Consider the following 22,971-nt stretch of genomic DNA (forward strand, 5'->3'; position numbering starts at 1 on the left):
AGATAAGCTGCAGAGCTGGGCTGAGAGGTGGCAAATGGAGTTTAATGTAGAGAAGTGTGAGGTGATTCACTTTGGAAGGAATAACAGGAATGCGGAATATTTGACTAATGGTAAAGTTCTTGGAAGTGTGGATGAGCAGAGGGATCTAGGTGTCCATGTACATAGATCCCTGAAAGTTGCCACCCAGGTTGATAGAGTTGTGAAGAAGGCCTATGGAGTGTTGGCCTTTATTGGTAGAGGGATTGAGTTTCGGAGCCATGAGGTCATGTTGCAGCTGTACAGAACTCTGGTACGGCCGCATTTGGAGTATTGCGTACAGTTCTGGTCACCGCATTATAGGAAGGACGTGGAGGCTTTGGAGCGGGCGCAGAGGAGATTTACCAGGATGTTGCCTGGTATGGAGGGAAAATCTTATGAGGAAAGGCTGATGGACTTGAGGTTGTTTTCGTTGGAGAGAAGAAGGTTAAGAGGAGACTTAATAGAGGCATACAAAATGATCAGGGGGTTAGATAGGGTGGACAGTGAGAGCCTTCTCCCGCGGATGGAAATGGCTGGCACGAGGGGACATAGCCTTAAACTGAGGGGTAATAGATATAGGTCAGAGGTAGGTTCTTTACGCAAAGAGTAGTGAGGCCGTGGAATGCCCTACCTGCAACAGTAGTGAACTCGCCAACATTGAGGGCATTTAAAAGTTTATTGGATAAACATATGGATGATAATGGCATAGTGTAGGTTAGATGGATTTTGTTTCGGTACAACATCGTGGGCCGAAGGGCCTGTACTGCGCTGTATCGTTCTGTGTTCTATGCCTTGCTTCTCCTATAACTCCTGGTCTCTAATCCCTCTCCCTTGCTTCTCCTGTAACTCTGGTCTCTAATCCCTCTCCCTTCTCCTGTAACTCTGGTCTCTAATCCCTCTCCCTTCTACTGTAACTCTGGTCTCTAATCCCTCTCCCTTCTCCTGTAACTCTGGTCTCTAATCCCTCTCCCTTCTACTGTAACTCTGGTCTCTAATCCCTCTCCCTTCTCCTGTAACTCTGGTCTCTAATCCTTCTCCTGTAACTCTGGTCTCTAATCCCCTTCCCTTCTCCGGTAACTCTGGTCTCTAATCCTTCTCCTGTAACTCTGGTCTCTAATCCCTCTCCCTAGGGAATTTGTTTAAACCGTTGACATCGCCTGAAGTTGCTGAGATGCTGAAGCGATCCCCGAGGTGCTGTATACATCCTGCCTTCCTGGCCATGTGAGTAACTGCCTGCGAGGGGTTTAGCAGGAGAGGGGGGGGGGGACGAGACGAGGCGAGAGAGAGAGAGGTTCGTTGCTAATGCCTCTCCCCTTTTATATTTCTACAGGTCGGGAAAGATTTTCCCATCACCAACCCTGCAATAAAGGAAAAGTGTCCGAGAAAGGCCAACCGGAATCTTCTCTGAATATTCACTGTTTATTCCCCCCCCACAACATTGCCCTAAATCCAAGAACCTGTACCTGCCCCCCCCCCCCCCCCCCCCCCCCCCATGTTTCCCCTGACCAGTCAGATCGGGTACTCTGTGTCATGTCTTGCTTTTTGCTATTTTTGGTTGATCTAACTTGGGGATATTGGAGCCGGAATGATGGCTGGGACTGTCCATGGAGCTGAGGTGGGAGTGAATGGGGTGGAGCCCAGTGACCGTCACCCAATCAGAAATACCAGTGTCTCCGGAACTAATGTAAATGTGGGAGGGGATTGGGATGGCATTGGGTTGGTGGGGAAGGGAGGGGAGGGACTTGGGCTGGTGTAGCGGGGGAGGGCGTGGCATTTGTGTGTGTGTGTGTCTGACACGTCACCTGGTAATGTTTGTGATGGGAAATAAACTATTTGCAATCACCAATCCTTTCCCGTTTTGAAATCTCTTTTGAACATTTTGGGGAGTGGGATGGGCAGAGTTTGAGGCTCTGACACCAGCAAATGATCCTGATGGTTCCCGGAGTAAAAGTCGAACTTGCTGTCATGATGAACCCACACAGAGCACAAAATCCAGATTCCAAACTTTGTTTATTCATGTAGGATTCGCTGGTTAGACCAGCATTTATTGCCCATCCCTAATTGCCCTTCAGGAGGTGGGAGTGAGCTGCCTTCTTCAACCGCTGCAGTCCATGTGTGTAGGTACACCCACTGTGCTGTTGGGGAGGGAGTTCCAGGATGTTGCCCCAGCGATAGTGAAGGAACATAGAACATAGAAAAATACAGCACAGAACAGGCCCTTCGGCCCACGATGTTGTGCCGAACCTTTGTCCTAGATGAATCATAGATTATCATTGAATTTACAGTGCAGAAGGAGGCCATTCGGCCCATCGAGTCTGCACCGACTCTTGGAAAGAGCACCCTACCCAAGGTCAACACCTCCACCCTATCCCCATAACCCAGTAACCCCACCCAACACTAAGGGCAATTTTGGACACTAAGGGCAATTTAGCATGGCCAATCCACCTAACCTGCACATCTTTGGACTGTGGGAGGTAACTGGAGCACCCGGAGGAAACCCACGCAGACACGGGGAGAACGTGCAGACTCCGCACAGACAGTGACCCAAGCCGGAATCGAACCTGGGACCCTGGAGCTGTGAAGCAATTGTGCTATCCACAATGCTACCGTGCTGCCCTGAAGAACAAATTAATCTACATTATATCATTCTACCGTAATCCATGTACCTATCCAATAGCTGCTTGAAGGTCCCTAATTTTTCCGACTCAACTACTTCCACAGGCAGTGCATTCCATGCCACCTCTACTCTCTGGGTAAAGAACTTACCTCTGACATCCCCCCCTATATCTTCCACCATTCACCTTAGATTTATGGCCCTTGTAATGGTTTGTTCCACCCGGGGGAAAAAGTCTCTGACTGTCTACTCTATGTATTCCCCTGATCATATAAATCTCTTATCAAGTCGCCCCCTCATCCTTCTCCGTTCTAATGAGAAAAGGCCTAGCACCCTCAACCTTTCCTCGTAAGACCTACTCTCCATTCCAGGCAACATCCTGGTAAATCTCCTTTGCACCTTTTGCAAAGCTTCCACATCCTTCCTAAAATGAGGCGACCAGAACTGTACGCAGTACTCCAAATGTGTAAAATAGTAAGTTTAAATATTAGTTACAGTAATGTAGATGGAGGCCGGTCTAATTCTAGTGAGTTCACAGACAAAGGATTTCAGCAAGCATGGCAAGGAAGGAGGGCGGGGTGTCTGGTAGAGGAGGGGAAAAGGATGCTGGGTAACAAGAGGCCCAGGGGAAGGGATGAGAAGGGAGCCAATTAGGATGTATGGCCAGGTCAGGAGGGGTATAGGATGACCTATGGGAATCGTGTATGTGAAACTTGATGCCATTTGAATGTATTGGTAGAGATTCCTTTGTCTCCAATAGCACTCGGTTCGGAAGACCCTGGAGGCAGCTTGTGTTCTGGGTTTTTGTGAAGCGAGTCAGACTTGCAAGTTGGTTAAAAATAAATAATACTATGCCTTGTTGTGAAAACTTGGAAGAATATGACATTTGAAACATGAAAATAACACTAAGAATACCTGAGGCGTTTAAATAAAAAGGAGAAGTACCACAAGGGATTAAATAAAAAGGAGAAGTACCACAAGGGGTTAACAGCAGCAGCCTGTTTTGAAAACAGACAAACTTCACAGACAGGGATGAAAACAGATAGGAGCTTCATTTTCATTCACAAGTTAGAAAAGACATTTGATTGACTTAAAAACTCTTAAAGTTATATGAAAGGGAACAGCATCCCACAAATCTTTAGTAAGGAGTTATTTAATTGAACAAATAGGAAAAGCAGCCAGAATCTAAAGTATAAGATAAGGAACAACTGTTAAAAGTTGCTCACACTAGTAATAAAATGAAATAACTGATTAATAAATTGAGGAAACTTGAAGGTGACAAAGTAACATTATAAGGTACATCGCATTTGAAGTTAAAACCTTTTGAAGCTGGCCAAAGCAGAGAAAGTTAGACTCAGGGGATAACACTAACATGACATTAGCTTAACCTGAAGATGACCCAAGTCGAAACAGAAAAAATGCATCAGAAAAGACATGAAACCAAAAGAGTGCGAACTAAGGCACAAATTTGTGACATGTCAAGCAAAGCGAGAAAAATGCAGTAAAGGATGGCGAGCTAGGGAGGATGAAACTGCACTATCGCTGTACAAGCAGAACCACGCTTCTAAACTGCTAAACTTTAGCATACCAAACGTCATGCAGACAGACTGAAGGGTGCCAGGTGCAAAGGTTAAGGGGCCCCAAATGGCTATAAAAACTGGGGATAATGAGCAGATAACCAGAAGAGCATCTTCCTCGGTGATGGGGCGAGCAGCATCGACAGACCGAGCAGCCCAGAGAACTCAGCAGAAGACCAAAAGTTAAAGAAGACTGATTGTCAAGAGAGACTTGAAAGTCTGCAACTGGTCCGAACAAGAAAAGATCTTTCTATCTTTCTGTAAAAGTAGTTATTCTCTTTTAACTTGAAAATAAAGTTAAGTTCAAATTGATAACCTGAAAGAGTGATTATTATTATTCTGTTTAAGTTACTTTACTTCACTTAGCAAGCTGGACCAGTGTGTAAGTTACTAAGTGGTAAGTAGCTAAAATTCTTCTACGAAGATACGAGTTATACCGGGGGATAACTTGAAACACTAGTTTGACCCGAATAGCACTCGCCTAAGTCTGAGTAGGAGTCAGGGAATGAGAATCCCCGCTCACCATTTAGAATAAATCGGCCCTTTTTGGTATAGGGGGAATTCTAAGAATACTGGTGAGGTAAAAACTACAGCCGACAAATCCATCTCGAGTTTTATTGAGGCTAGACTGACGGGTAAAGAATTCAACATTTGTCATCATCACCTCACGGCTCTTAAATTCAATCCCACTGTTAATGAATGCTAGCACACCATAGGCCTTCTTCACAGCTCTATCCACTTGAGTGGCAACTTTCAAAGATGTATGAAAGAGACCCCAAGATCTCTCTGCTCCTCCACATTGCCAAGAGCCCTGCCGTTAACCCTGTATTCCGTATTCATATTTGTCCTTCCAAAATGGACAACCTCACACTTCTCAGACCAGCTCTGCATCCTACCTGTGTCTCTTTGCAGCCGACAACAGCCCTCCTTACTATCCACAACTCCACCAATCTTCGTATCGTCTGCAAATTTACTGACCCACCCTTCAACTTCCTCATCCAAGTCATTAATGAAAATCACAAACAGCAGAGGACCCAGAACTGATCCCTGCGGTACGCCACTGGTAACTGGGATCCAGGCTGAATATTTGCCATCCACCACCACTCTCTGACTTCTATCGGTTAGCCAGTTCGTTATCCAACTGGCCAAATTTCCCACTATCCCGTGTCTCCTTACTTTCTGCAGAAGCCTACCATGGGGAACCTTATCAAATGCCTTACTAAAATCCATGTACACTACATCCACTGCTTTACCTTCATCCACATGCTTGGTTACCTTCTCAAAGAATTCAATAAGACTTGCAAGGCAAGACCTACCCCTCACAAATCTGTGCTGACTATCCCTAATCAAGCAGTGTCTTTCCAGATGCTCAGAAATCCGATCCCTCAGTATCCTTTCCATTACTTTGCCTACCACTGAAGTAAGACTAACTGGCCTGTAATTCCCAGGGTTATCCCTATTCCCTTTTTTGAACAGGGGCAAGACATTCGCCACTCTCCAATCCCCTGGTACCACCCCTGTTGACAGTGAGGACGAAAAGATCATTGCCAACGGCTCTGCAATTTCATCTCTTGCTTCCCATAGAATCCTTGGATATATCCCGTCAGGCCCGGGGGACTTGTCTATCCTCAAGTTTTTCAAAATGCCCAACACATCTTCCTTCCTAACAAGTATTTCCTCGAGCTTACCAGTCTGTTTCACACTGTCCTCTCCAACAATATGGCCCCTCTCATTTGTAAATACAGAAGAAAAGTACTCGTTCAAGACCTCTCCTATCTCTTCAGACTCAATACACAATCTCCCGTTACTGTCCTTGATCGGACCTACCATCGCTCTAGTCATTCTCATATTTCTCACATATGTGTAAAAGGCCTTGGGGTTTTCCTTGATCCTACCCGCCAAAGATTGTTCATGCCCTCTCTTAGCTCTCCTAATCCCTTTCTTCAGTTCCCTTCTGGCTATCTTGTATCCCTCCAGTGCCCTGACTGAACCTTGTGTCCTCAGCCTCACATAAGTCTCCTTCTTCCTCTTAACAAGACATTCAACCTCTCTTGTCAACCATGGTTCCTTCACTCGACCATCTCTTCCCTGCCTGACAGGGACATTCATATCAAGGATACGTAGTACCTGTTCCTTGAACAAGTTCCACATTTCACTTGTGTCCTTCCCTGACAGCCTATGTTCCCAACTTATGCACTTCAATTCTTGTCTGAAAACATCGTATTTACCCTTCCCCCAATTGTAAACCTTGCCCTGTTCCACGCACCTATCCATCTCCATGACTAAGGTGAAAGTCACCGAATTGGGGTCACTATCTCCAAAATGCTCCTCCACTAACAAATCTATCACTTGCCCTGGTTCATTACCAAGTACTAAATCCAATATTGCCCCTCCTCTGGCCGGACAATCTACATACTGTGTTAGAAAAGCTTCCTGGACACACTGCACAAACACCACCCCATCCAAGCTATTTGATCTAAAGAGTTTCCACTCAATGTTTGGGAAGTTAAAGTCGCCCATGACTACTACCCTATGACTTCTGCACCGTTCCAAAATCTGTTTCCCAATCTGTTCCTCCACATCTCTACTACTACTGGGGGGCCTATAGAAAACTCCCAACAAGGTGACTGCTCCTTTCCTATTTCTGACTTCAACCCATACTACCTCAGTAGGCAGATAGTCCTCGAACAGCCTTTCTGCAGCTGTTATACTATCTCTAATTAACAATGCCACCCCCCCCCCCCCACCTCTTTTACCACCCTCCCTAATCTTATTGAAACATCTATAACCAGGGACCTCCAACAACCATTTCTGCCCATCTTCTATCCACGTTTCCGTGATGGCCATCACATCGTAGTCCCAAATACTGATCCATGCCTTAAGTTTACCCACCTTATTCCTGATGCTTCTTGTGTTGAAGTATACACACTTCAGCCCATCTCCGTGCCTGCAAGTACTCTCCTTTGTCAGTGTTCCTTTCCCCACTGCCTCATTACACGCTTTGGCATCCTGAATATCGGCTACCTTAGTTGCTGGACTACAAATCCGATTCCCATTCCCCTGCAAAATTAGTTTAAACCCTCCCGAAGAGTACTAGAAAACCTCCCTCCCAGGATATTGGTGCCCCTCTGGTTCAGATGCAACCCGTCCTGCTTGTACAGGTCCTACCTTCCCCAGAATGCGCTCCAATTATCCAAATACCTGAAGCCCTCCCTCCTACACCATTCCTGCAGCCACATGTTCAACTGCACTCTCTCCCTATTCCTAGCCTCGCTCTCACCTGGCACCGGCAACAAACCAGAGATGACAACTCTGTCTGGCCTGGCTTTTAACTTCCAGCCTAACTCCCTAAACTCGTTTATTACCTCCGCACCCCTTTTCCTACCTACGTCGTTGTTACCAATGTGCACCACGACTTCTGGCTGCTCCCCCTCCCCCTTAAGGATCCTGAAGACACGATCCGAGACATCCCTGGCCCTGGCACCCAGGAGGCAACATACCTTCCGGGAGTCTCGCTCGCGACCACAGAATCTCCTATCTATTCCCCTAACCATTGAATCTCCTATTACTATTGCTTTTCTATTCTCCCCCCTTCCCTTTTGAGCCCCAGAGCCAGACTCAGTGCCAGAGACCTGGCCGCTAGGGCCTTCCCCCGGTAAGTCACCACCACCCCCCCCCCCCCCCCCCAACAGCATCCAAACCGGTATACTTGTTTTGAAGGGGAACGGCCAAGAGGGATCCCTGCACTGTCTGCCTGTTTGCTTTCTTTCCCCTGACTGTAACCCAGCTGCTCTTGTCCTGTACCTTGGGTGTGGTTACCTCCCTGTAACTCTTCTCTATAACCCCCTCTGCCTCCCGGATGATCCGAAGTTCATCCAGCTCCAGTTCCCTAACACGGTCTCTGAGGAGCTGGAGTTGGGTGCACTTCCCGCAGGTATAGTCAGCGGGGACACCGGTGGTATCCCTCACCACCTACATCCTACAGGAGGAGCATGTAACTGGCCGAGCCTCCATCCCCTCTTACCTTACAGAATATAGCTGCCCTGTGGACCAACTGGATCTCCGCCCTCCGACTCTGCTCCCAGTCAGCTACACTTTCTGTAAACTCCTGGCTCTCTTCGCACTCTTTGCGGAAATGTAGGAAACAAAATGAAAGGAGCACCTTACTCCCTCCTCACCTAACTCCCTCAGTCACCAAACTCTCACTATAGCACTCAAATGCACCAAATTCAGCACTCCCTCAGTCACCAAACTCTCACTATAGCACTCAAATGCACCAAATTCAGCACTCCCTCAGTCACCAAACTCTCACTATCGCACTCAAATGCACCAAATTCAATACTCCCTCAGTCACCAAACTCTCACTATTGCACTCAAATGCACCAAATTCAGCACTCAGTGCAAATAAAGTCTGCACTGGAGGGGATCACTTTTATACTGTGAATCTAGCCTCTGAAAACTGGCCTAATCCAATTAACTAATTAACAAGCTCCAGCTGCAAGTGCCTACAAGTAGAAGCTTTGTTTAAAGATGATTGAAAATTCACCTTCTTCTAAACCACACAAAAACTTTTAAGTTAATTAACTAAATAAAAGAAAGACTAGACTTTATATAAAAATGAACCCTTATACTCCCTGTCACCAAACTCTCACTATAGCACTCAGCACTCAGTGCAAACAAATGATATATTTCCAAGTCAGGGTGGTGAGTGACTTGGCGGGGAACCTCCAGGTGGTGGGGCTCCCAGGCATTTCTCGTCAATGCCCCAAGATATTGATGGTGGGGCGATTCAGTGAGGGGAACAGCATTGAATGTCATGGGGAGATGGTTAGATCCTCTCTTGCAGGAGATGGTCATTGCCGGGTACTTGTGTGGCGTGAATGTAACTTGCCACTTGTCAGCCCCGAGCCTGGATATTGTCCGGGTCTTGCTGCATTTGGACACGGACTGCTTCATTATCTGAGGAGTCGCGAATGGTGCTGAACATTGTGAAATCACCAGTGAACACCCTATTTCTGAACTTATCGATGCATAGATACATAGAAGATAGGAGCAGGAGGAGGCCTTTCGGCCCTTCGAGCCTGCTCCGCCATTCATCACCATCATGGCTGATCATCCAACTCAATAGCCTAATCCTGCTTTCTCCCCATAGCCTTTGATCCCATTCTCCCCAAGTGCTATATCCAGCCGCCTCTTGAATATATTCAATGTTTCAGCATCAACTACTTCCTGTGGGAATGAATTCCACAAGCTCACCGCTCTCTGTGTGAAGAAATGTCTCCTTATCTCTGTCCGAAATGTTTACCCTGAATCCTCAGACTGTGACCCCTGGTTCTGGACACACCCATCATTGGTAACATCTTCCCTGCATCGACCCTGTCCAGTCCTGTTAGAATTTTATAAGTCTCTATGAGATCCCTCCTCATTCTTCTGAACTCCAGCGAAAACAATCCCAACCGAGTCAATCTCTCCTCATACATCAGTCCCGCCATCCCTGGAATCAGTCTGGTAAACCTTCGCTGCTCTCCCTCGAGAGCAAGAACATCCTTCCTCAGAGAAGGAGACCAAAACTGCCCACAATACTCCAGGTGTGGCCTCACCAAGCCCTGTACAATTGCAGCAACACATCCCTGCTTCTATACTCGAAACCTCTCGCAATGAAGGCCAATATACCATTAGCCTTCTTTACCGCCTGCTGCACCTGCAGCTTACCTTCAGCGACTGGGGCACAAGGACACCCAGGTCCCGCTGCACACTCCCCTCTCCCAATTTACAACCATTCAGGTAGTAATCTGCCTTCCTGTTTTTGCTTCCAAAATGAATAACCTCACACTTATCCAAATTATACTGCATCTGCCATTGATTTGCCCACTCGCCCAACCTGTCCAGATCTTGCTGTAGGATCCCTGCATCCTCGTCACAATTCACCCTCCCACCCAACTTGGTATCATCTGCAAACTTTGAGATGTTACATTTTGTTCCCTCGTCCAAATCATTAATATATATTGTGAATGATGTGGAGATGCTGGCGTTGGACTGGGGTGAGCACAGTAAGAAGTCTTACAACACCAGGTTAAAGCCCAACAGGTTTGTTTCAAATCACTAGCTTTCGGAGCACTGCTCCTTCCTCAGGTGAATGAAGAGGTGGGTTCCAGAAACACATATATAGACAAATTCAGAGATGCCAGACAATGCTTGGAATGCGAGCATTTGCAGGTGATTAAATCTTTACAGATCCAGAGAGAGGGGTAACCCCAGGTTAAAGAGGTGTGAATTGTGTCAAGCCAGGACAGTTGGTAGGATTTCGCAGGCCAGATGGTGGGGGATGAATGTAATGCGACATGAATCCCAGGTCCCGGTTGAGGCCGCACTCATGTGTGCGGAACTTGGCTATAAGTTTCTGCTCGGCGATTCTGCGTTGTCACGCGTCCTGAAGGCCGCCTAGGAGAACGCTTACCCGGAGATCAGAGGCTGAATGCCCTTGACTGCTGAAGTGTTCCCCGACTGGAAGGGATCATTCCTGCCTGGTGATTGTCGCGCGATGTCCGTTCATCCGTTGTCACAGCGTCTGCATGGTCTCGCCAATGTACCACGCTCCGGGATATTCTTTCCTGCAGCGTTTGCGGTCGACAATGTTGACCGAGCCGCATGAGTATGTACCGCGTACCTGGTGGGTGGTGTTCTCGCGTGTAATGGTGGGACCCATGTCGATGATCTGGCACGTCTTGCACAGATTGCCATGGCAGGGTTGTGTGGTGTCGTGGTCGCTGTTCTGAAGGCTGGGTAGTTTACTGCAAACAATGGTTTGTTTGAGGTTGCGAGTAGTGGGGTGTGGGGATGACCTTGGCAAGATGTTCATCTTCATCGATGACGTGTTGAAGGCTGTGAAGAAGTTGTTGTAGTTTCTCCGCTCCGGGGAAGTACTGGACGACGAAGGGTATTCTGTCGGTTGTGTCCCATGTTTGTCTCCTGAGGAGGTCGGTGCGGTTTTTTGCTGTGGCGCGTTGGAACTGTCGATCGATGAGTCGAGCGCCATATCCCGTTCGTACGACGGCATCTTTCAGCTTCTGTAGATGTCTGTTGTGCTCCTCCTTGTCTGAGCAGATCCTGTGTATACGGAGAGCTTGTCCATAGGGGATGGCTTCTTTAATGTGTTTAGGGTGGAAGCTGGAGAAGTGGAGCATCATGAGGTTATCCGTGGGCTTGCGGTAAACTGAAGTGCTGAGGTGACCGTCCTTGATGGAGATGAGTGTGTCCAAGAATGCAACCGATTTTGGAGAGTAGTCCATGGTGAGTCGCGTCAATGCCAGATTCACCAGTCGCATTCACAACAGCCCCAAACGTCACCCAAGCACAACGGAATGCCATCCGCTCGCTCGAGACCAACCGCAACATCGTCATCAAACCAGCAGACAAAGGAGGGGCCACCGTCATACTGAACAGAACGGACAACTGCAAAGAAGTATACTGACAACTCAACAACCAGGAACACGACAGAACGACAGTTACCTGCAGATCCGATCAAGACCTTGGATCCAGACCTTCAGAGTACCCTACGTGCTCTCACCCTACGCACTCCCCGTGTTGGAGACCTCTTCTGCCTCCCGAAAATACACAAGGCCACACACCAGGCCGGCCTATTGTATCAGGCAATGGTGTTGCCTTTTTTACCTGCTATAAATATGGCAATCAATAAGGTTGCCCTTCTTTCTTTATATATCGATACTGTATTGCTTTCAGAGTCGCCAGGTATCAAATGATACCACCACAAGGTTCAACCGGATATCAACCAAAGAGCCAAACACCAGTTAGTTAGTTCAAGATCAAGGGTACTTTATTTACACACAAGATTAACTTACACATGCAACAGAAACACTGCGAGCTAAACTACACCTAACAACTCACTGTCTTCAGGTGATGTCCCGGAGGACTGGAGAATAGCCAATGTTGTTCCTCTGTTTAAAAAGGGTAGCAAGGATAATCCAGGGAACTACAGGCCGGTGAGCCTTACATCAGTGGTAGGGAAATTACTGGAGAGAATTCTTCGAGACAGGATCCACTCCCATTTGGAAGCAAATGGACGTATTAGTGAGAGGCAGCACGGTTTTGTGAAGGGGAGGTCGTGTCTCACTAACTTGATAGAGTTTTTCGAGGAGGTCACAAAGATGATTGATGCAGGTAGGGCAGTGGATGTTGTCTATATGGACTTCAGTAAGGCCTTTGACAAGGTCCCTCATGGTAGACTAGTACAAAAGGTGAAGTCACACGGGATCAGGGGTGAGCTGGCAAGGTGGATACAGAACTGGCTAGGTCATAGAAGGCAGAGAGTAGCAATGGAAGGATGCTTTTCTAATTGGAGGGAGGTGACCAGTGGTGTTCCGCAGGGATCAGTGCTGGGACCTTTGCTGTTTGTAGTATATATAAATGATTTGGAGGAAAATGTAACTGGTCTGATTAGTAAGTTTGCAGACGACACAAAGGTTAGTGGAATTGTGGATAGCGATGAGGACTGTCAGAGGATACAACAGGATTTAGATTGTTTGGAGACTTGGGCGGAGAGATGGCAGATGGAGTTTAATCCGGACAAATGTGAGGTAATGCATTTTGGAAGGTCTAATGCAGGTAGGGAATATACAGTGAATGGTAGAACCCTCAAGAGTATTGAAAGTCAGAGAGATCTAGGTGTACAGGTCCACAGGTCACTGAAAGGGGCAACACAGGTGGAGAAGATAGTGAAGAAGGCATACGGCATGCTTGCCTTCATTGGCCGGGGCATTGAGTATAAGAATTGGCAAGTCATGTTGCAGCTGTATAGAACCTAAGTTAGGCCACACTTGGAGTATAGTGTTGGAGTATACTATACACTTGGAGTATAGTATCAATTCTGGTCGCCACACTACCAGAAGGATGTGGAGGTTTTAGAGAGGGTGCAGAAGAGATTTACCAAAATGTTGCCTGGTATGGAGGGCATTAGCTATGAGGAGTTGTTGAATAAACTCGGTTTGTTCTCACTTGAAGGACGGAGGTTGAGGGGCGACCTGATAGATGTCTACAAAATTATGAGGGGCATAGACAGAGTGGATAGTCAGAGGCATTTCCCCAGGGTAGAGGGGTCAATTACTAGGGGGCATAGGTTTAAGGTGAGAGGGGCAAGGTTTAGAGGAGATGTACGAGGCAAGTTTTTTACACAGAGGGTAGTGGGTGCCTGGAACTCGCTACCGGAGGAGGTGGTGGAAGCAGGGACGATAGTGACATTTAAGGGGCATCTTGACAAATACATGAATAGGATGGGAATAGAAGGATACGGACCCAGGAAGTGTAGAAGATTGTAGTTTAGTTGTGCAGTATGGTCGGCACGGGCTTGGAGGGCCGAAGGGCCTGTTCCTGTGCTGTACATTTCTTTGTTCTTTGTTTGTTCTGAACTTCAAGCACCCGGCTTAGGTCAGAGGAACAGTGGCCGTTGTTTGATTCTGGATCTGCTGGGTCTTGAGAAGTAACTGCGGTTCAGCTGGGCTCATCCGTCTGGTAGCGAGCGTTGAACTTGGACTTGCTTCTGGTGTTGCTGCGATTGGAGGTGGACGTTGCCGGAGCGCCAGGTCCAAGAGACATCGAACACATGGCCGTCTCTCTCTTTATCCTCGGGGGGTTTCGCGCTCTTTTGGGCGTCCCTTAGGTTTGGACCCCATTAATTGGGCAGTTCTCGATCACTGCCTTCGATCTGAGCCAATAAAGGGGTGGGTGCCTTTATGGCCGGGCGTGTCCTAAGCGGCCATTGACCCTGTTGTTGATGCTTCCTGAGTAAAGGGAGTGGCTCCGAAATGTCTGGACTTGTCTCGGTTACCTGAGTATCAGTCCTTTGTCTTACGGAGATGGGCCATTAAAATGCTAATCGGCTGGGGGTTTGGATGCTGTCTGGATTCTCTGCTCACTAATATACATTCAGGCTCTGTGCCTGCCTGAATCTTACATTGTCCACATTTCCCTTTAGGCTTTGCGAACGTCCATGTTTCTTGTTGTAAGTGGCCATCCCAGGTGGCTACAGTCCGTCCTCTTGATCCTAAACGCGAAGCGTGAAGGATCACACTACTGAATCTTCTCCTGTTCTCTGGTATGCCGGGTACCCTCAATCAAGGACAGGTTCTATCCTACTCTGTCCTGTGGGTCACAACATTTACCTAAATCTTTCTTAATACAACACACATCTATAAAATGCTAAGGGGGCACTATAACATTCAATCATATACTTCAGTTTCTTTACACAAAGGGGAACCTCTAACTGTCCTTACCTAAACTACACTTATGCTGCTAGCTAATAACCAAAAGAACTTGTATCACAGTACAGAATAAACAATAGCAGCATCACATTTCTACTTTATGCCATTTAAAGAGAAAGTAATTTTATTAAAACCGCGGAATTTATTAGGGAGAAAAAGGGTTCAAAAAGAGGGTCTGTTGAAGTCCGAGAAAAGGGGCTCTGAGTGTGTACACTGGGGGATGGGAGGCTTTCCTTCGCCATTTCCGAAGTCTTGAGTGTCTGGACGACACTGCAAAGTATTACTCCAATCAATAGAGCTTCTACCGTGTAAGAAAGGGAATACCATTTTATGATATTATCGCACCATGTGGGGGTATCAGTGGCTGTTTCTATGTGGTGTAGTGTCCGGGCTAGGGGTATCATGTTGGGTGGTCATGTTCAGGACTTGTGTGGTGAAGGATAGAGGGGCTGATAACACGCGCAACTGTAGTGATCCATTGACGATCATGATGCATCATCAGATCCGTCTTCATTTTGTCTTTGTCTTCCTCTGTCTCCTGGTATATTCGTATCTTCCTGGGGGTACAAGCATAATATCTGTTATTATCTTGTTTAATATCTCGTTTGTCTGTCTGTTTCTCCCTAACATCAATTTCCCATTTAGAATCGTCACCGTATGTGACTCCCTCCTTTTTTTTTTATTAACCACCATTTGGGAGACGAGATATCCGAGAGGGAAATTGTGTCACAAAGCTGCTTAGGTGGGCGAGACAAGATTGGTGTGCCCCTTTGATATCAGCCATCTCCTTGTCCTTCGCTGCTTGCTGCTCTCGGAGTTGCTCATTTACTTTCTCACACTCGCTAACATTCCCCTCACTACTCTTCTCTTTCTCTACAAGCTGTCTGCGGAGCGTCCTCTGTGCCTCGCAATGGTGCCAAACAGGACACGATTGCCATCGGCTTACGAACTCTACCTAAATTCTTCTTATGGATCTCGGACAGGTTATCCCACCAAGTTTGTCCTCTCCTACCAGGACCTGTCTCTTCATTTGCACAGAACTCAGACCATAAAGGCCATCCTTTCCCCTTTAGGTACTTCCTAATTTCCTATTCCATATGGGACACTGCTCTGCTCTATTGGTCACTGCGACCTCGGGATCCTGTGGGTGCATAAGGCGTTCCATTGCCTTCATTGCCATTTCTACCGTAATCTCTGTATCTATACCGTAATCTCTGTATCTCTACCGTAATCTCTGTATCTATACCGTAATCTCTGTATCTCTACCGTAATCTCTGTATCTATACCGTAATCTCTGTATCTCTACCGTAATCTCTGTATCTATACCGTAATCTCTGTATCTCTACCGTAATCTCTGTATCTCTACCGTAATCTCTGTATCTATACCGTAATCTCTGTATCTCTACCGTAATCTCTGTATCTCTACCGTAATCTCTGTATCTATACCGTGAATTTGGGACAGGGGGGAATAAAGCAGTGGTGCAAACAGCGGGTACGGCTTAAGCTATTTTCCGGTTCACACAACTCCCGAAAGTTTCACACAACAAGATTTATCGAGTTTACATTATATCCCTTGTTAGTACGCGTGTAAATTACACACTTCCGATTCGCTTGTGGTTTCTTTTACTTTTCCAATTTGGATTTCCAATTCAAACGTTTTGTGGGTTCTCTCGGAGTGACACGGTCACTTCTGGGTCGAATCCTGTCAGATATTGCCAATAATTGTTGCTTTTTTTACCTGCTATAAATATGGCAATTAATGAGGTTGCCCTTCTTTCTTTAGATATCGATATTATTTTGCTCAGAGTCGCCAGGTATCGAATGATACCACCACAAGGTTCAACCGGGTATCGATCAAAGAGCCAAACAACTAGTTAGTTAGTTAACAACTATGACAACCTGTACTTAACTTCAAGCACCCGGATTAGGTCAGAGGAACAGTGGCCGTTGTTTGATTCTGGATCTGCTGGGTCTGGAGAAGTAACTGCGGTTCAGCTGGGCTCATCCGCCTGGTAGCGAGCGTTGAACTTGGACGTGCTTCTGGTGTTGCTGCGATCGGAGGTGGACGTTGCCGGAGCGCCAGGTCCAAGAGAGGCCGAACACATGGCCGTGTCTCTCTTTATCCTCGGGGGGTTTCGCGCTCTTTTGGGCGTCCCTTAGGTTTGGACCCCATTAATTGGGCAGTTCTCGATCACTGCCTTCGATCTGAGCCAATAAAGGGGCGGATGCCTTGATGGCCGGGCGTGTCCTAAGCGGCCATTGACCCTGTTGTTGATGCTTCCTGAGTAAAGGGAATGGCGCCGATGTGTCTGGACTTGTCTCGGTTACCTGAGTATCAATCCTTTGTCTTACGGAGATAACAAAGAACAAAGAACAAAGAAATGTACAGCACAGGAACAGGCCCTTCGGCCCTCCAAGCCCGTGCCGACCATGCTGCCCGACTAAACTACAATCTTCTACACTTCCTGGGTCCGTATCCCTCTATTCCCATCCTTTTCATGTATTTGTCAAGATGTCCCTTAAATGTCACTATCGTCCCTGCTTCTACCACCTCCTCCGGTAGCGGGTTCCAGGCACCCACTACCCTCTGTGTAAAAAACTTGCCTCGTACATCTACTCTAAACCTTGCCCCTCTCACCTTAAACCTATGCCCCCTAGTAATTGACCCCTCTACCCTGGGGAAAAGCCTCTGACTATCCACTCTGTCTATGCCCCTCATAATTTTGTATACCTCTATCAGGTCTCCCCTCAACCTCCTTCGTTCCAGTGAGAACAAACCGAGTTTATTGAACCGCTCCTCATAGCTAATGCCCTTCATACCAGGCAACATTCTGGTAAATCTCTTCTGCACCCTCTCTAAAGCCTCCACATCCTTCTGGTAGTGTGGCGACCAGAATTGAACACTATACTCCAACTGTGGCCTAACTAAGGTTCTATACAGCTGCAACATGACTTGCCAATTCTTATACTCAATGCACCGGCCAATGAAGGCAAGCATGCCGTATGCCTTCTTGACTACCTTCTCCACCTGTGTTGCCCCTTTCAATGACCTGTGGACCTGTACTCCTAGATCTCTTTGACTTTCAATACTCTTGAGGGTTCTACCATTCACTGTATATTCCCTACATGCATTAGACCTTCCAAAATGCATTACCTCACATTTGTCCGGATTAAACTCCATCTGCCATCTCTCCGCCCAAGTGTCCAAACAATCTAAATCCTGCTGTATCCTCCGACAGTCCTCATCGCTATCCGCAATTCCACCAACCTTTGTGTGGTCTGCAAACTTACTAATCAGACCAGTTACATTTTCCTTCAAATCATTTATATATACTACAAAGAGCAAAGGTCCCAGCACTGATCCCTGTGGAACACCACTGGTCACAGCCCTCCAATGAGAAAAGCATCCGTCCATTGCTACTCTCTGCCTTCTATGGCCTAGCCAGTTCTGTATCCACCTTGCCAGCTCACCCCTGATCATGTGTGATTTCACCTTTTGTACTAGTCTACCATGAGGGACCTTGTCAAAGGCCTTACTGAAGTCCATATAGACAACATCCACTGCCCTACCTGCATCAATCATCTTCGTGACCTCCTCGAAAAACTCTATCAAGTTAGTGAGACACGACCTCCCCTTCACAAAACCGTGCTGCCTCTCACTAATACGTCCATTTGCTTCCAAATGGGAGTAGATCCTGTCTCGAAGAATTCTCTCCAGTAATTTCCCTACCACTGAAGTAAGGCTCACTGGCCTGTAGTTCCCGGGATTATCCTTGCTACCCTTCTTAAACAGAGGAACAACATTGGCTATTGTCCAGTCCTCCGGGACATCCCCTGAAGACAGCGAGGATCCAAAGATTTCTGTCAAGGCCTCAGCAATTTCCTCTCCAGCCTCCTTCAGTATTCTGGGGTAGATCCCATCAGGCCCTGGGGACTTATCTACCTTTATATTTTTTAAGACACCCAACACCTCGTCTTTTTGGATCTCAATGTGACCCAGGCTATCTACACACCCTTCTCCAGACTCAACATCTACCAATTTCTTCTCTTTGGTGAATACTGATGCAAAGTATTCATTTAGTACCTCACCCATTTCCTCTGGCTCCACACATAGATTCCCTTGCCTATCCTTCAGTGGGCCAACCCTTTCCCTGGCTACCCTCTTGCTTTTTATGTACGTGTTAAAAGCCTTGGGATTTTCCTTAACCCTATTTGCCAGTGACTTTTCGTGACCCCTTCTAGCCCTCCTGACTCCTTGCTTAAGTTCCTTCCTACTTTCCTTATATTCCACGCAGGCTTAGTCTGTTCCCAGCCTTTTAGCCCTGACAAATGCCTCCTTTTTCTTTTTGACGAGGCCTACAATATCTCTCGTCGTCCAAGGTTCCCGAAAATTGCCGTATTTATCCTTCTTCCTCACAGGAACATGCCGGTCCTGAATTCCTTTCAACTGCCACTTGAAAGCCTCCCACATGTCAGATGTTGATTTGCCCTCAAACATCCGCCCCCAATCTGTGTTCTTCAGTTCCCGCCTAATATTGTTATAATTAGCCTTCCCCCAATTTAGCACATTCATCCTAGGACCACTCTTATCCTTGTCCACCAGTACTTTAAAACTTACTGAATTGTGGTCACTGTTACCGAAATGCTCCGCTACTGAAACATCTACCACCTGGCCGGGCTCATTCCCCAATACCAGGTCCAGTACCGCCCCTTCCCTAGTTGGACTGTCTACATACTGTTTTAAGAAGCCCTCCTGGATGCTCCTTACAAACTCCGCCCCGTCTAAGCCCCTGGCACTAAGTGAGTCCCAGTCAATATTGGGGAAGTTGAAGTCTCCCATCACCACAACCCTGTTGTTTTTACTCTTTTCCAAAATCTGTCTACCTATCTGCTCCTCTATCTCCCGCTGGCTGTTGGGAGGCCTGTAGTAAACCCCCAACATTGTGACTGCACCCTTCTTATTCCTGATCTCTACCCATATAGCCTCACTGCCCTCTGAGGTGTCCTCTCGCAGTACAGCTGTGATATTCTCCCGAACCAGTAGCGCAACTCCGCCTCCCCTTTTACATCCCCCTCTATCCCGCCTGAAACATCTAAATCCTGGAACGTTTAGCTGCCAATCCTGCCCTTCCCTCAACCAGGTCTCTGTAATGGCAACAACATCATAGTTCCAAGTACTAATCCAAGCTCTAAGTTCATCTGCCTTACCCGTAATACTTCTTGCATTAAAACATATGCACTTCAGGCCACCAGGCCCACTCAGAGCCACACTGTCCCTATTCCCTAGTTCTCCCTCAATGCTCTCACCTTCTGACCTATTGCTCCCGTGCCCACCCCCCTGCCATACTAGTTTAAACCCTCCCGTGTGACACTAGCAAACCTCGCGGCCAGGATATTTATGCCTCTCCGGTTTAGATGCAACCCGTCCTATTGTGGAGATGGTCCATTAAAATGCTAATCGGCTGGGGGTTTCGGTGCTGTCTGGAGTCTCTGCTCACGAATATACATAAGAACATAAGAACTAGGAGCAGGAGTAGGCCATCTGGCCCCTCGAGCCTGCTCCGCCATTCAATGAGATCATGGCTGATCTTTTGTGGACTCAGCTCCACTTTCCGGCCCGAACACCAGAACCCTTAATCCCTTTATTCTTCAATAAACTATCTATCTTTATCTTAAAAACATTTAATGAAAGAGCCTCTACTGCTTCACTGGGCAAGGAATTCCAGAGATTCACAACCCTTTGGGTGAAGAAGTGCCTCCTAAACTCAGTCCAAAATCTACTTCCCCTTATTTTGAGGCTATGCCCCCTCGTTCTGCTTTCACCCGCCAGTGGAAACAACCTGCCCGCATCTATCCCATCTATTCCCTTCAGAATTTTATATGTTTCTATAAGATCCCCCCTTATCCTTCTAAATTCCAACGAGTACAGTCCCAGTCTACTCAACCTCTCCTCGTAATCCAACCCCTTCAGCTCTGGGATTAACCTAGTGAATCTCCTCTGCACACCCTCCAGTGCCAGTATGTCCTTTCTCAAGTACGGAGACCAACACTGAACACAATACTCCAGGTGTGGCCTCACTAACACCTTATACAATTGCAGCATAACCTCCCTAGTCTTAAACTCCATCCCTCTAGCAATGAAGGGCAAAATTCCATTTGCCTTCTTAATCACCTGTTGCACCTGTAAACCAACTTTTTGCGACTCATGCACTAGCACACCCAGGTCTCTCTGCACAGCAGCATGTTTTAATATTTTATCATTTAAACAAGAATCCCTTTTGCTGTTATTCCTACAAAATGGATAACCTCACATTTGTCAACATTGTATTCCATCTGCCAGACCCTAGCCCATTCACTTAGCCTATCCAAATCCCTCTGCAGACTTCCAGTATCCTCTGCACTTTTTGCTTTACCACTCATCTTAGTGTCGTCTGCAAACTTGGACACATTGCCCTTGGTCCCCAACTCCAAATCATCTATGTAAATTGTGAACAGTTGTGGGCCCAACACTGATCCCTGAGGGACACCACTAGCTACTGATTGCCAACCAGAGAAACACCCATTAATCCCCACTCTTTGCTTTCTATTAATTAACCAATCCTCTATCCATGCTACTACTTTCCCCTTAATGCCATGCATCTTTATCTAATGCAGCAACCTTTTGTGTGGCACCTTGTCAAAGGCTTTCTGGAAATCCAGATATACCACATCCATTGGCTCCCCGTTATCTACCGCACTGGTAATATCCTCAAAAAATTCCACTAAATTAGTTAGGCACAACCTGCCCTTTATGAGCCAATGCTGTGTCTGCCCAATGGGACAATTTCCATCCAGATGCCTCGCTATTTCTTCCTTGATGATAGATTCCAGCATCTTCCCTACTACCAAAGTTAAGCTCACTGGCCTATGCAGGCTCTGTGCCTGCCTGAATCTTACATTGTCCATATTTCCCTTTAGGCTTTGCGAACGTCCATGTTTCTTGTTGTAAGTGGCCATCCCAGATGACTACAATGGGACCCTGTGTGAGAACCTCTCTGGCTACATCGAGGGCATCTTGAAACCCATCGTACAAGGTACGCCCAGCTTCTGTCGCGACACGACGGACTTCTTGCAGAAACTCAGCACCCATGGACCAGTTGAACCAGGTACATTCCTTGTCACAATGGACGTCTCGGCACTCTATACCAGCATCCCCCATGATGACGGCATTGTTGCAACAGCCTCAGTACTCAACACCGACAACTGCCAATCTCCAGACGCAATTCTGCAACTCATCCGCTTCATTCTGGATCACAATGTCTTCACCTTTGACAACAAGTTCTTCATCCAGACGCACGGAACAGCCATGGGGACCAGATTTGCACCCCAAATGCCAACATCTTCATGCTCAACTTTGAACAAGACCCCCTCACCGCACAGGACCTTCAACTGACGTTATACACCAGATACATCGCTGACATTTTTTCCTTTGGACCCACGGCGAAGAATTACTGAAACGATTACACAATGACATCAATAAGCTCCATCCAACCATCGGACTCACCATGGACTACTCTCCAAAATCAGTTGCATTCTTGGACACAGTCATCTCCATCAAGGACGGTCACCTCAGCACTTCGCTTTACCGCAAACCCACGGATAACCTCACGATGCTCCACTTCTCCAGCTTCCACCCTAAACACATTAACGAAGCCATCCCCTATGGACAAGCGCTCCGTATACACAGGATCTGCTCAGACGAGGAGGAGCATAAGACATCTACAGACGTTGAAAGATGCCCTCGTGCGAACGGGATATGGCACTTGACTGATCGATCGACAGTTCCAACGCGCCACAGCAAAAAAAACGCACCAACCTCTTCAGAAGACAAACACGGGACACAACCGACAGAATACCCTTCGTCATCCAGTATTTCCCCGGATCGGAGAAACTGCGACATCTTCTTCGCAGCCTTTAACACGTCATCGATGAAGACGAACATCTTTCCAAGGCCAACCCTACACCCCCACTAGTTACCTTCAAACAACTGCGCAACCTCAATTAGACCATTGTTTGCAGCAAACTACCCATCCTTCAGAACAGTGACCACGACACCACACAACCCTGCCATGGCAATCTCTGCAAGACGTGCCTGATCATCGACATGGGTACCACCATTACACGTGAGAACACCACCCACCAGGTACGACTCGGCCAACGTTGTCTACCTCATACGCTGAGGGAAAGGATGTCCCGAAGCATGGTACATTGGCGAGACCATGCAGACGCTGCGACAACAGAAGAACTGGCATCATGCGACAATCGCCAGGCAGGAATGTTCCCTTCCATTCAAGGGCATTCAGCCTCTGATCTCCGGGTAAGCGTTCTCCAAGGCGGCCTTCAGGACGCGCGACAACGCAGAATCGCCGAGCAGAAACTTATAGCCAAGTTCCGCACACATGAGTGCGGCCTCAACCGGGACCTGGGATTCATGTCACATTACATTCAT

The 22,971-nt window shown here is 47.2% G+C and overlaps 1 protein-coding gene across 1 annotated transcript in view; it reads left to right on the forward strand.

Annotated features, from left to right (window-relative positions):
- Nucleotides 1-1,486, forward strand: part of LOC140385698 (rac GTPase-activating protein 1-like) — a 135,589-nt gene extending 134,103 nt beyond the window's left edge. Inside the window, exons 13-14 of the mRNA XM_072468126.1 lie at nt 1,149-1,239; nt 1,349-1,486. Of these exons, the coding sequence (XP_072324227.1) occupies nt 1,149-1,239; nt 1,349-1,385 (128 nt within the window). The 3' untranslated portion in view covers nt 1,386-1,486. The remainder of the gene's footprint in view (nt 1-1,148; nt 1,240-1,348) is intronic.
- Nucleotides 1,487-22,971: the final 21,485 nt, after the last annotated feature.

Source organism: Scyliorhinus torazame, chromosome 2 (assembly GCF_047496885.1).
Source record: "Scyliorhinus torazame isolate Kashiwa2021f chromosome 2, sScyTor2.1, whole genome shotgun sequence".
Lineage (NCBI taxonomy): Eukaryota > Metazoa > Chordata > Chondrichthyes > Carcharhiniformes > Scyliorhinidae > Scyliorhinus > Scyliorhinus torazame.